Raw genomic sequence first — 14094 nt, 5'->3', positions numbered from 1 at the left:
CATTATCTTCAAATTGATTTTGGTTGAACAAAATGTTGTTCTTGCAAAATTATGTCACGGATTAGTTTAGGGGTTAATTTATTTTGCACTATGTTTTTTGACTGAGTCAGACTTAATCCAACCAGGCTTTTCATTCCCATAGCTGGAAGAATCAATTACAGAGTTAGATTTCTCAAGGCAAGCTGAAAAGCCACTTTGGACTGAGGTACTAACTAAAAGCTACAAAGCAACTTTCTTTAAAATGAGGACTCTTCTGTGAGTCTCAAGTTTTCCATTTGCAAAGTAGAACTTTTCCTACTTTTTTTTCCCACAAAGCTTTAGCAGAGGTTATTGCAGTTCAGAACATATTTGGCAGCAAAATAATTAGAGATTTAGGCCTACTAAACATTTTTTTCAAATACCTGTTGTTCTGCTTTGGTTTTCTTTTTTTCTTTGCATCAAAATATATACACAGGTTGCATCTGAGGAGAAGAAGTGCAGTATATTTAATGACATTAACATCTTCATCTGCCATTTGAATCTGTGGCTTTAAAAGTTTTCTTCCTCTGCAAAATACAAAGCAAAGGAGTTCAAAACCAAAGGACTTCAACTGTGTGTTCAAGCAGGGTCTGAACGAGACTTTAGGATGAAGACGCTTATGCTTATGTTCAGTAGTCAAGCTAAGGATTTTAGGGTAAAGTGCAGCAACATAATTCAGAAGTTGAATGGCAGATGGCTTCCCTGTTAGAAAGAAAGTCTACATCTGAGAAGACCTAATAATATATCCCAAAAAAAAAGAGCTAGTATGGTGGAAGATGAGTTACAAGTATGCACTGGAATCAGCCAGAACAACTGCTGTGTCTGTTTTAAGAAACAGGACTCTCCAGCTCATTAGACTGGCGTTCATGTGGCTGCTACAGTTAGGGCTTGCTTAGCTTGTCCATTCTAAAACCCTGCTGTTTCAAATTCCTCTTAATTCCCTAAAGCTTATACCTGCTGGGTTAAAGTTAGTGCCAGGCCAGGTGAAACCAAATGAAATTTGCTGAAGGAATTTCTGGAAGGCAAGATGCAGTCTGCTACATAGTAGTTAATGCTAAATTTGCTATGGCTGCACAGTTGAGGATTTGATGACTGCAGTCACTACAAAAGCTTTAAAACAGCTTATCCTGCTGTCTTGTGCTGTGCTAAAGGAAAAAGGCTTGTGTAGCTGTGCTAATTGTGCAGGAATGGTTAAACTGTAAATTGAGAATGGTCCTGCATTATATCACCTCCTCCAGTTCTCTGGGCATTTTCAAAAAGATGCAGTGTACCAGTAACCAGCTGATGAGCTGCAAGCGCCCATCACTCAACTGCTTCATTTACAAACAAGTTCTGAAGCATTCACCTTTCTACTTTGCTTTTCACCTCTGTTCCTTTCTACCTGCTCAGTTTCTTGGATCCCAGAAGTACCAAACCATTGCCTTATTGGACCTGTTGGCTTCTTTGCTACTAAGTGGAGTACAGTCATACTGCTTTTTAGAGTGCTCTGCAAGAGGTTGTGCTCTACCCACAAAGATGCATTGCTCACTGTTGTGCTTCCCCCTGCCCTGCAAGCAGTTGCTTTCCTCCATGCTGTAAGGCCAGCCTGTCACAGGGTCTGGGGATTTCCTCTGCAAGGGTCGGAGTGTTAGATAGGTCTCCTTGCATATTTCAGCAACGTAGTCTTTGCAAGTAGATACAGTAGTGATGCCTTGAAGGGGTGGCTACCTGAAAACAGAGGCTAGACAAGATTAAGGGAATAAAAGTAGGTATTTATTTGAAGGCATCACTCTTACCTGTTCCATAATTACAGAGTCTTGCCAGTAGCTGTGTAATTGCACTCTGGGAGAATTAAGTCTGGGCTGTTGGAAACCTTCACTGTGGTTCAGCCGAGGACAATAATCTTGTGTCACTATGGTCATGTTGTGCATGTTTCGCGTGATTTGGAGCTCCCTTTATCATTTCATGTTTGTTTAAATAGATTTTTGAGCAGAGAAAAAGAACATTTATTTATCCTGGTGAGTTATGGATTGGAATTCCCTCTTTATTAAAAAAAAAATATTTAAAACCCCCTTTCTGTGTCCCCACATTTGTTCATCTAGTCTGATCTGTCAAGCTGTGGATCAAACTTCCTTAGGGAAATTAAGAAATTCTGGGCTAGGTGACTCCTTCTCCCCTGCTGGAACATATTAAACTTTTTCAATGAAATCAGTCTCTCTTAATCTCCAACTGCCAACCCGCCCATCTAAATGTAATCATGGCTGCAAAATTAGCTTGTGATAGCATCAAGCAGAGGAACAACCCCTGGTATTTCTATGAGAAAGGGAAGGCCTTGTCAGATCTTTCAAAGCACTGCTGCTTCATCGGGGATTTTTGGGGGCTGCCTTACTGTGTCTGATGAAACAGAGTTGCAGATCCAGGGCAGCTTTATAATATCAGTTGGTTATGAAATGGGAGAAACAACTGGGAAGCAGGCAAGTCAAGGTCCCTGCTCCTTGCAATTGGCGTTTGGATGCGTCTAGTGGGCGCTCTCAAGGAAATGGGAGCTTTGATATTTGTGGTCCTCCCACCCAGCCAGCCAGCTGCTCTGCAGATGTGGATGGTCACTCCTTGTTCCAGCTCAGTCATCCTGGCTCAGAGAGCAGAATTACAGTAGTCACAGCTTTTCCAGATGTTGGAAGTTGCAGTTCCCTGAAGGAGCATATGCATGTGCATATTCCTTGCTTCCCAAAAGTCGCTCTGGGGTCTACATTTCATCAACTGTAGCAGGCTGCAAAACAGGAAGTTGGAGACCAATGGGCTGCTGTGTTCATATGTAGTCCTGTGCAGCACAGTGGCCAGGAAGGTGCTGGGCAGCCACAGCATGAGGGCGGTGGGGCTTGCCCTGCTTTTGTTAGGGTGTTTTAAGCCAAAAAAAGACAACTTACAGTGGTAACTAAGGAGAACTTCATTGAGCAGCTTGTAATGAAGGGAAAACAGTTTTGCTGGTAGCAGTGTGGGGTTGTGAGGTGGGGTGGGGTTAATACTTTGCATTTGATTAGTGAATGAGATATTCCTCAGCTGAAACTTGAAAGTGCTGGCATGTGGAAAGAAGATGAAGGAAGAAGGGTTCTTCTTTGGAAGCTGTTTCCTCTGTGTCCTTGCACTGATCATCTTCTATCCCAGAAATTCTGACAAATTTCACGTCACCCCTTTGGCAAGGTCTCAGCTGGTCAATGACCTTTGGCCAGTACCATGAATGAGCACTGTTGGAGTACCAGCCACCAACCTGCACACAGCAGCCATGAGCAGACAGTTTGGTAGACCCAAAGTTTCAGAGTCACTCCTTTTTGACAGGTTTTTTTCCCCTCTCCTGCAGCTTGTGGAGAGACCTTGCAAGACTCATCAGGTAATTTCTCAGCCCCTGGCTTTCCAAATGGCTACCCCTCCTATTCCCACTGTGTCTGGAGGATCTCAGTGACCCCAGGGGAGAAGGTAGGTGCCACAGCAGCACAAGGTATACTCTGCACTTCCCTCATGTGAGGTTTTGCCTGTGATGACAGTGTTACTACCTGCCAGAAGATCTCTGTATGCCTGGCGTGTGGAGCCAGGAAAGGCTCCTGAGCACCCCTCAGGAGCGAGATGGAGTCAGGAACACACAATCTTGAGGAGAGAAGTGGTGATGCTGGAGCAGAGCCCCTCACATATCTGGGCCATGTGTTGACTTCTGATCCTCCTCTCAGTTTGAGACTAACCCCTGCCTGGACACTTCCTGCCACCTGTTAGCTTTGGCAAGCACACACTCCAAAGCCAGTCAGATGAGTTAGATAAAATGTGCTGCAGTCTGGGGTCCTGAAGTGAGCTGAGGAGCCATGAGTGACATCCGTGGCCTGCCCCTGTCACAGAGGCATAATCTCCCTGTCAGGGAACTCCCACTTCCCGCCCTGAAACACCAAGCCCCGCTGCGCATCAATCACCCACCCTGTCCACTTTCCTCCCAGCTCCTTTTGGTTTATTGATCTTCCCGTAAAAATGCAAAATTTCCTTAATCCAGTAACACCAGCCCCTCAGGCCTTTCACACCGTACCAGGCTGCAAGAATGAGCAGCCCAGCTTGGGAGCTCCTTGGCAGAGTGACTTTGCTGAGGATCACCCTCAAGACATGCTTAAGACTCAGACTCGGACAAAGAAGCGCAGAGCTTGTTCGTTTTGCAGCAGCTGCCTGGCTCCAGGACCTGGTTGTGTCACCTGCACGCCCAGTCCCATGCCATGCTGAGCTGCTGCCATCAGCTGCAGGGAGAGCATCGCTGGGGCAAGAGGGCCAAGAGCTGTCCAGGTTTGAAAACAGTGGCACTGAGAGTTTCGTGGTGTCCATCGTACTATAAACTCTCCCTTTGCTTCTCTGCCTCCTCAGAGTTGTGTCGGGAAGGACGCAGCATCTAAATGCTGAACCACTAATGTTAAAAAAGGAAATAAAGAATTGATTTCAGATTAAATGCTTCAATTTACCTGTTCAATCCAATGCAGTGATTGGTGCAAATTGTTGCACTGAGGTGTTAGCTGAGAACAGATATTGGGCTTATAGAATTCATCTGTATAGAAACAGATGAATCTCCTTTTGCTCTCCAAAGTCAGAATACTGCAAAAATGTGAAAAAAGGACTTTGAGGGAGAACATCCATTTTAAAGTAAAGACATTTCTGTGACTATGTGCAGATTATGGGTGTGAATGAATATATGGGTCAAATCTTGCAAGGAAGAAATACAAGTACACTTCAACAGTGACCTCCATAGGTGACCTCCCAGACCAAGGCCCATGATCCATCTCACAGAGGAAGGAGACCAAAATAATAGCATTTTTATGCCAAGCTCTGTTTGGTAAAGCCACTGAATGCACTTGCATCACGATGATGGTGAGTCTGATGGTCAGAATGTGGAACCTAATTAGCAAAATCAGATATTTCTTGCAAGTATCATTTTTATGCAGGTATAGACCCTGAACATGTGTGGTTTGTGACAATGTCTTTCTCTGTGATGTTCACATTACTCAAACCCAAAGATTTGGGTTTTAATTTTAAAAATCCAAACTGGGCTTTTGTTCAAGTAACTGAGGGGTATTGACTTTGAATTACAGAGTTGATAGTAAAGGGCTGTCTGCTGTCATGTACTGTCATGGTTTCATTAAAATACTTTGAGAAGCCTTTCTTTTTTGACAAAAGGTGGTGTACAAATCCCACACACATCCCTACTGTCTTTGCCTGCATTTTCACTTATGCAGCACTATAGCAAAAATGAAACAATCTGTAGGGTCTTCTCTTTACAGTAACTCCCTCCCCAAGGAGAAATGTGCAATCTCTCCTTTCAGATTATGTTGAATTTCACATCGATGGACCTATTTAAAAGTCGCCTTTGCTGGTATGATTATGTGGAGGTGCGTGATGGCTACTGGAGGAAGGCTCCATTATTGGGTGAGTAGCTATTGCATTTTAATTGCATTTAGTGTGTTCTTCTTGATGCTTTGGAGAGTGGCTGGGGAAAACAAACAGAAACAAACTTTCCTTTACTTGGAAGGAGCCTAGGTCCAGCCAGTGCACTGACCATCCCTTAGTGTCTCCATCCAGAGATGTCGGTGTGCTGTACTCACTCCGAATGATCCATGCTCCAAGCCTTTTGGTTGCAAAGGCTTTATTCCTTCCTTTTCCAGCTTGAGAAATGAGGCAGGGAGGGAAGTGAGCCAGGGCCCTGGCTGGGACTAAAAATGTTGTCTCTGGAGTTTTATTATTGCTTTTTCCTAAGTCCAGGGAAGAACTGTCAGGCAGTCAGAATGAAGCAGCTGCACAACTCCTGACCCAAGCTCCAGCCATTATTTCTCATGTATTTGTGTTTACAAATACACAGTACTCTGTACTTTGAGCCTCTGTACTCCTAGCAGGGAACTTGCTAGACCATGCCTATAGTGTCATATTGTGCAAGGACTCCAGTCTGCTCCTGCTTCCAGAGATCTCTAGGAAGTGCAGCTCCTCTGTATCCTCCTTGTTTCTCTGCCTCCTGCTATCATACCTGCAGGCCTTCTGTCAACCTGAGTGGTTCAGGAGTCCCACCTACTTTGCCATTGCCTCTGATCCTGACCTCATCCCCTAAGCTCAGTGTCCCAAACATGTAAAATGTGGCACTGTAAACAGCCCCTTCTGCCTAAAAGGAAAGAAGCAATCGGGTTGAGCAGCATCCCCAGCTGTGTTAGAGGGGCTGCATCCCATGCTGCAGAACAGAACTGGGCTAGTCAGCGTTGGGTCAGAGGGTTTAGAGAGGTTTGGGTGCTTTCCTTGGCCCCCCCACTGGACATCCTAGCCCTGGTACCAGGTGAGGTGCTGAGGCTGAAGCCATGCTGCTTCCCAGGTTTCATTGGGCCTACCTTTCAGTGTAGTTGGCAGCTGGTTTTACTGTTTACTGCTTATTTTGGAGCTGGCAGCATTTATTGCTGTTCTCTGCTGCATACGCATCAGGTAACATTGCTCCAGCAGCTGCAACTTAGCTCCTTGTTTGTTTTTTTTCTGCTGAGTAATTTAAAGGTACTTCAGAAGCCAAGCACCTCCCTGTCCCCCTAGTGCAGGTGGACTTGGGAGCGTTTCCATCTGGAAGGAGACGCTGCATGAGTGGCCATGGCTCCCGCATAGGGCTGAGCCCATGAAATTAGGTCGGAAGAGGCAGGCAGACGGCAATTCAGCAGGGGGTGGGGAGGGGGATTAGTGTGAGTTGTGAAAGCATGGGCTTCTTGTGGAGAGAAAAAATACATGTGTGCTGCATATTTTCCCAGGGAAGTGTGTGAAAACCCAGCCTTTAAATGGTGTATAACTTTTTATGAATGGGCCCTTTATCACACTCTGAGGAGCTTGCTCATTCTTGTTCCTCATCTGCGTTTCCTCTTCTTGACACCCTTGTTAAACTCCAAGTCTAAATCCAAGAGGAAGTTGCTCAGTGACCCTAGAGGAAGGAGCTTTGCAGTGCTGATGCTGTTTTTAGCATCCCCTTTGGGAGTGGAGGTGGGAGATGCTATTGATATGCTGCAGGGCTGTCACACTGCCCCAACAGCACTGGGCAGGTTGGGGGCACAATAGTAGCTCAGTAAAGCTGGGTCCAAGATAATATTTGGATGGGTGATTCTGCAAAAAACAAAAAGCTGTCAGTGAAACTGCCATTCCCAGCCAATTACTGGGAAATAAGATCCTGTCTTGAACGTAAGGCATTAACCAGGTTTTTACCCAGTGGAAATTGTTCAAAGGTGCCTTTGCCTGGTGTTGGAACACCAGGATCCCTATCACCACTGTTCTGACTGAATTCAACCTGAAGAGCTACTCTCTGCCTCTGTCAAATTCTGACTGGGATTCAGTTGGGCAGGGTGCCAAGACCATGTTGAATTCAGTGTATAGTCCTGCTGGTGTCAGCTGAAGTGAAAAACTGTGTTTGCTCTGTGCAAGCTCAAGCACAGGTCCCTGACTATCAGTGTGTACTTGGTGCTCGCTCTGTTTCTGTGAGGAGCTTCTGGCTTTAATAGATTGAAGAGAACCAAATAGGGGTTGCTGAGGTTGTCTGGGCTGCAAATGCTGTCTGCAGTTGTTCTGTTTCAGGATTCATTCTTATTGGCAAAATTTGAGAGTTTACCAGTGCTGGTACATGCCAAAGAGCTCAAAGCTGGGGGAATCATGGAGCAAGATGGCTCCTGGTCTCTTTCTCTTGAAAGAAGTTAAATGACTGCAGAAGCTTAACTGGGATTTGTTGAGCAGAAAATGAGATAAGGGTTTTTTTCTCATCAGCATGGCCACGTCCTGCCCTTGGTTTGACTTGGACTATTTGCTCCTGTATGCAAAGTGCTGAAGGCTTAGCAGTTGGAAAGGACATTCTCTAATGCCACATCTCTAGAAGGACAGGGTGATGCTTCCCCACCACGACAGCTCAATTGCTGTATTATGTGACCAAGACAAGAGCCTTTTTGAATTTACCAGGGCAATAGAGGCTTCATCCGTAACTACTGGCTTCTACTCCTAGCTGAAGAGAGCTTTAATTCACTTAATAATTGAAAAGAATATGAATTAATGGAGGGGGGACAGAGAAACTTATTCAAAAGCACAAATTATGGGAGTGAAAGGGTGTTTTACACAAGCACACTCCTTTAACCCAAGACTCTTTGCTTCCCAGAGTCACAGGTGCCTGTTATGCTGTGCTGTCCCTCAGGAGTTCATAGACATCTTCATTGTCTCTTTCCTGCCTTCTAGGTAGATTTTGCGGTGACAAAATTCCTGAACCAGTAATCTCCACGGACAGCAGGCTGTGGATCGAGTTCCGGAGCAGCAGTAACATCCTGGGCAAAGGCTTCTTTGTGGTTTATGAAGGTACAGCCCTTAGCTGGAAGTCTGTCACATTGTACAGAGCAGACAGAACAGGATGCAGGGGTTTTATGGGATCAGCAGGAGTTCTGCTGCACTGTGTGGTTAGATACAGCCACGCTCTTGTTTTTATGGGAATTGGCAGATTTTGTGGCTTGTTTCAGTAGACAAGACATGGATTTTCCAACTAGATCATCACATTTTGGGGGGCACAAGAAGATGGCAACACAAAGCAATAGCTTCCATACTTAGGCCAGGTTCTGTTTGCTCTAACCTGCCCCTGTAAGCAGCATTGTGTGGAGCAAGAGTTTCTTTCAGTATTTTAACAGGCAAAGTTCTGTTTGCGATCATACATTTTATATCACTTAATACAGATTGTCTTTTGTTTGATTGATTGATTGATTGTTTTCTCAGATGCAAAGATTGTTCTTTTGTTTCTCCCTTGTATGTTTTACTCACAGAAGGTTGGAAATCAGTATGTCAGATCTTCTATAGGTCAGGTATTTTAGAAATTTGCATAGCACTGAGATGATGAAACCACTTTGAAGGGGAAGCAATAGTACCACAGTCATTACAAATCAGTAACTTCTGTTTTCCATATATGCTTATTTTTTTGCAACAATGATTCTAAAATATATTCAAAGCCTTCATTGTTTTCTGTGCAGCAGGCATTTTTCTTAGAAATACCAGTGTTGTCAACAGTATTGAGGTTGACTGTATTGGTACCAGCATTGCATCATCTTCTTTCTTCAGCCACAGGAACAAGCATAATGCTGGAAGCCCAGTGCCCAAGTGTGCCATAAACTCATGAATAATAATACTAACAGAGGGAAGCAAAGCAAACATGGGACTGTTGGGGAAGTGCAAATAAAGCATATGAGGATTTCACAGCAGTTTGGGGCTAACCAATCTGTTTCACAGGAGAAATATCTGGTTTCTGTAGGAATTGTTGCCCCAGAGACAGAGGTATCTTGCCTGATGTTGGTTTTTATTTTTTTTTTAACATCTCTCCTGAAAAGCAGCTGTTGCCTGGACCATGTGGTTTGTAACACCCCCTTTATGGTAGTTTGTTGGAATTAGAAGTGATCAAATTAGTGTGGATGGCATCATCCTTCATATTGCTAAATGGTATTGGAAGAAAAAAATTTTACACTGGCTGCATTCCAAAGTCAGTTTGCAAAGTGACTTTGTTTTCCCTTGACAATTTCCCATATTTCCTGTTGATTAATAAATGATCCCTAAAGATTTAGTAAATACAAGCTTGCTTCACTTGACTTTTGAATAGAGCAACTGAAGGCAGAATGTACATCTACTGGTTGAACAAACTCCAAGTTCATATTTTCCTGCCTCTTCAGGAGTGGCTTTTTATATAACCATTTCCTGCAAGAAATTTCCCATTGGAAGGCTATGAAATCTATGGCTATGCCTGACAGCAAGCACAGAGTATGACTGGTATAAACCAACTTGTGCTACAGACACAGTAATGGCCCATTGCACAGTTCCTTTCTTATCTCAGCCTCCTCTTGTCAGAATAGCAGGTAGTGAGATTATCTACATCTCTCTCCATAATTTATTTACTGAAATAGGAGATTTTCCAAAAATCTTCTTTAATCCCTTTTTCCCTCTTAAGCAAGCTCTGACAATGGCTTGTTTCTTTTGCCCTTTGCAAAGTCTTGCTCAGCTGTTTTGTGACTTCTGTGCTTAGGCAATAAAGGTAGTTTTTGTTTCCAGGAGGGATTGCCTATAAGTCTTTAATTTTCTATTAATTTTTGTCCAAAATCTTTCTCTGTTGCTGTTAGTTCCTCTTTTGCTTTTGAACTCCTCTCTCACATTTAGCACTGCTTCTCTGTCTTCTACTTTAGTGACAGTGCACGTGAATGCTCATGCATCTGAACTTTTCTGGAAAGTGTGGGTGAGGACTGATTTTTGGATTTGGATTCCTCCAAGTCTTGGCTCTAAAGTTTTCAGAAGTTGGGAGAAAAGAGGAGGAAGCATGTAACCACGTGATGGTAGAATTACTTGATACAAAATGACAGTTTATTTAGAAAAAGTGTCCTCTTAATTCAGTCACTCTGTTCCCTTTCATTCATAAGATTTAAGAAGGGAAGATGTTGGTGATTTTGCCCTACAGCACTGCTGACAGCCCTGAGTTTGCCATCACTATTGTCTTCTCAGGCTCTACCAGCAGATGTTCTTTCCATTTTGCAGCAAGGCTCTTCCAAGTATAGTTGACGCCCAGCTGTATGTTAGTGTGAACTTCTGCAGTGGATAGAGAAGGTATTATTTGTTGGCTGTCAGTTTCATGGCTCTTAGAAAAAAGTCCTCTGCTCTTGTAGCCCTCTTTCTGTTAGGGGAGGGAGACAGTTCTTAAAGGGTCCTTCAGAGGTTTTCTCAAGCACCACTTGTAACTCTGAATATACGAACTCAAATTGCAACCTAAATTGTGCTCTGCAGCTGAATTTTTGGGTGCAACTCTTTGGTGGTGCTTTAGCACTGATTCTGTAAGAAAGAGGTTACCTCTGGGCTAATGAAGCAGTGCTTTTAACTCGGCTACATTAATAGCTTACAATGCAAAACCAAGGCAGTGTTAACCAATGCAAGCAATTTGCAGGACGCTACAGGGAGCCCATATCTGAATTGCTAATGCAGTGCCTTGTGGGGAGAAGCCAAGGGTGAGGATGGTTGATATCTGGCAGGTGTCATTGCAGTACCATCTCTCTTGTACTTTTTGCTGGTGCTTTTTGTTTCCTTGGCTTTAGGTACAGCCAAAACATTCATGTATTTTGTAGATGTGCGTTGTGCATCATGGGGTAACACAGCTTTTAGCCTGTGATCTTACTTTCATTGCCTACATAGTCTTGCAGACAATTTTGCTGAACTGCTGCTGTCTTCAAGGTCTTTACTAGCTTTGTATTAAACTAGATTTTCATTAAATTTTCTATTTTAGTATTTAAACTTATTCTTACATTTGGCGCTAAAACTGAATTTTTCATGCACAGCAGTCAGCCTGATGGTCTGGTGGTGAACAGCTCAAGTTGTGCTTGTTAATATTGCCATCGTGTGGCTGGTTTTGATTTGCAACTCCTCCCCCTCTCCCCCCCTTTTCTTGCTTCTTACTGCTGGTAGCAGGTTTCAAGCAGATATGAAGGTGAGCAGGAGTATGAATAACAAAAATTTATAAAAATTCTCTGGCCCACTGAGCTCACCTTCTGAGGACATGAGCACAGCAAGATAGGAGACACTGTCATTAAGACAAAGTGTTAGATTTGTAAAAACTTCCATGACTTGTGTGTTGCTTTTGTATAGCAAGCGATACTGATACAGATTTGATGAGAAAGGTACGTATGGAGCAGGCTTTACCTATAGAGAAACTTGCGATCTCTGTTTCTTTTTTATGAAGCTATTTGTGGTGGAGAAATACACAAAGATGCTGGTCAGATCCAATCTCCCAATTACCCAGACGACTACAGACCTTCCAAAGAGTGTATCTGGAAGATCACAGTTTCTGAGGGTTTTCACATAGGAATCACATTCCAAGCCTTTGAGGTGAGAAATGTCATTGTATATTATATTACAGATATTATTTTGCCTCTATAGATCCTTTAAAATGAATAAGAAAGTCATAGTAATAATAATAAAAAAATCTTTTGGCTATTGCAGAGTATCATTTACCTTACCAAACGTTTGCTCAGAGATTTTGAAGCCAAGTTTAAAATATGCTGAGTTTTCAAAAACTGTTACTCTAGACAGAAAGAATTAGAAGGGACTCAAAAGTGTTGATGATGTTAAATAGAGACTCATGAGTCCTTAAATTTTCACTCTGATCAAATGGAAGTAAATGGTCACAATCCAGGCAAAAAACACTTGTTGGTGTCACTGGGGCTTGTTAGATTGCAGGATGTGACTCTCCAAAGAAACATTGTATTCCCAGATGGCAGACAGGCTTTGAAGAGCTCACAAAAAGTTTTCCTCTACTGGTTATAGGATGTCTTACGCTCTTAGCTACATGCCAGTTATCAGCCTCTGTTAAGATGCTAAGTCACAGACAGGAGTGGACAGGACCTTGATTGGTGCATAAATCCCATCTATTCCACAGGCTCCTGTGGCTTGTGTACACTCACCATGCTTGTCCTGTGAAGGGCTGACACCGCTACCTCCCCACAGCTATTCCTTGAACCTTTTTGTTTGTGGTTCTGCTCTGTTTCTTACAGCTTCTCACGCAAAAGCAGTTTGTAGATAATCAGGGGCTGGGTTTCACCGCAGGATAGCCATGAAGTAGCAGCAGAACTGAGATGTGCCTAGGCTTGAATGCAATTTGAACTGCAGAAGAGCTCAGTGGCAGCCACAGCAAGTACTTAGTTGTAGCCAGTTGTTTGGGGAACTGATCTGTGGCCGAAGTCTAACTGTGTCACTAGCCTGGCTGGAAGAACTCTTCCTAGTGAGGTAGAGGCACACACTTTTCCTGTTGCAGATTGAATGGCATGATGCGTGCTCCTACGACTACCTGGAGATCCGAGATGGCCTCACTGAACAGAGCCCACTGATCGGCCACTTGTGTGGCTACGAGAAGCCAGAAGACATCAAATCCAGTTCAAACAAAGTATGGATGAAGTTTGCATCTGATGCAACCATCAATAAAGCAGGCTTTGCAGCAAATTTCTTTAGAGGTATGTGATCTAGTCCCTCTCACAGTCAAAGCTGGGGACTATTTATCCCTTAAGCCATCCACAAACGACCAATTATCATTCTATCTACTTGTACTTAAGATTTGTTTGTACGACTGTCATTATCGATGCTGAGACAGGAACACCTCCTCCTTCATTAGGACAGAAAGCAACTCTGGGCTGGTGTCAGCATAGATATTGCACAGCTGGACAGAATGTTACCTCCCTTTAGCCATGCTAGAGGACACTGACATTTCCAAAGAAGTAGTAATACCGCACAAGGAGTGTTAAAGACAGCTCTCTGCTTAAGTTCTATTCCAAAAGAAACTTCTGGAGTGAGGGTAAATCTGAATGCAAGTAGAGTCCCAGAAAAAGAATACTGAGACCTTTAGGACACAAATGTGTTCCTAATCTGAGATTCTCTTCAGGAAGATGTAAGTAAGACTAAGATTTTAAAATTTTTTCTCTTTTTAAGAGCTGGACCTTAGACATGGTCCTTTACCAGGATCCTGGTGACTTGATAGAGGCAAGAACCAAATATCTAACTGCTTGGGAAAATACCTGTGGAGCTGCTGGGGGGCAGACAGTCATGTTTGTCTTAAGTTCACTGACAGTTGTACAGAAATAATAGTTACAATGCCAATATTTGGATTGCATAAGTCCTTTATTTATTTATACCTTAACTTTTGTCTCGTGTTAAGGGTGTCATGGTCCATTTAGGTTTCACAAATTTTCAGGAGAATGTACTCTGTGAATTAAACTTTATTTCATGAACTTAAGACTTAAACAAATGTGTCAGGGCTCAATCCCCTTTGCTCAGACTAGTCTATCCCATGAATTCACTTATTCACCATTCAAGCCATAAAATGTCATAATTTATAACCCGTAGTTCTTAAACCATGCACTTATGTGCAAAAAAAGAAAAAGTTAAATTAAGCTGAATTCACAGATTATATTGGCCTGTAAATTTGAGAGGTCTTAATGGACTGTGACAAAGGGTGATTGCAAGATCACTGGCAAATACTTACTGTGACATTTAATCTCAGTCCCTGGACAACTCTCGCAGTACCTAGAC

At 43.2% G+C, this 14094-nt stretch overlaps 1 protein-coding gene across 2 annotated transcripts in view; it reads left to right on the top strand.

Annotated features, from left to right (window-relative positions):
* The window catches only part of TLL2 (tolloid like 2), a gene marked incomplete at both ends in the record, with an annotated part of 83304 nt that overhangs the window by 57825 nt on the left and 11385 nt on the right, over window positions 1-14094 (top strand). For both annotated transcript variants that reach the window (XM_082286594.1, XM_082286595.1), the window contains 5 exons: window positions 3356-3471; window positions 5340-5446; window positions 8249-8361; window positions 11756-11901; window positions 12827-13022. In XM_082286594.1, the coding sequence (XP_082142720.1) occupies window positions 3356-3471; window positions 5340-5446; window positions 8249-8361; window positions 11756-11901; window positions 12827-13022 (678 nt within the window). The remainder of the gene's footprint in view (window positions 1-3355; window positions 3472-5339; window positions 5447-8248; window positions 8362-11755; window positions 11902-12826; window positions 13023-14094) is intronic.

This window comes from Coloeus monedula, assembly GCF_965178545.1.
Source record: "Coloeus monedula genome assembly, chromosome: 8".
NCBI classification, from domain to species: Eukaryota; Metazoa; Chordata; class Aves; order Passeriformes; family Corvidae; genus Coloeus; species Coloeus monedula.
Note: the sequence above shows the minus strand (reverse complement) of the source record. Positions and strands in the feature narration are given on the sequence as shown.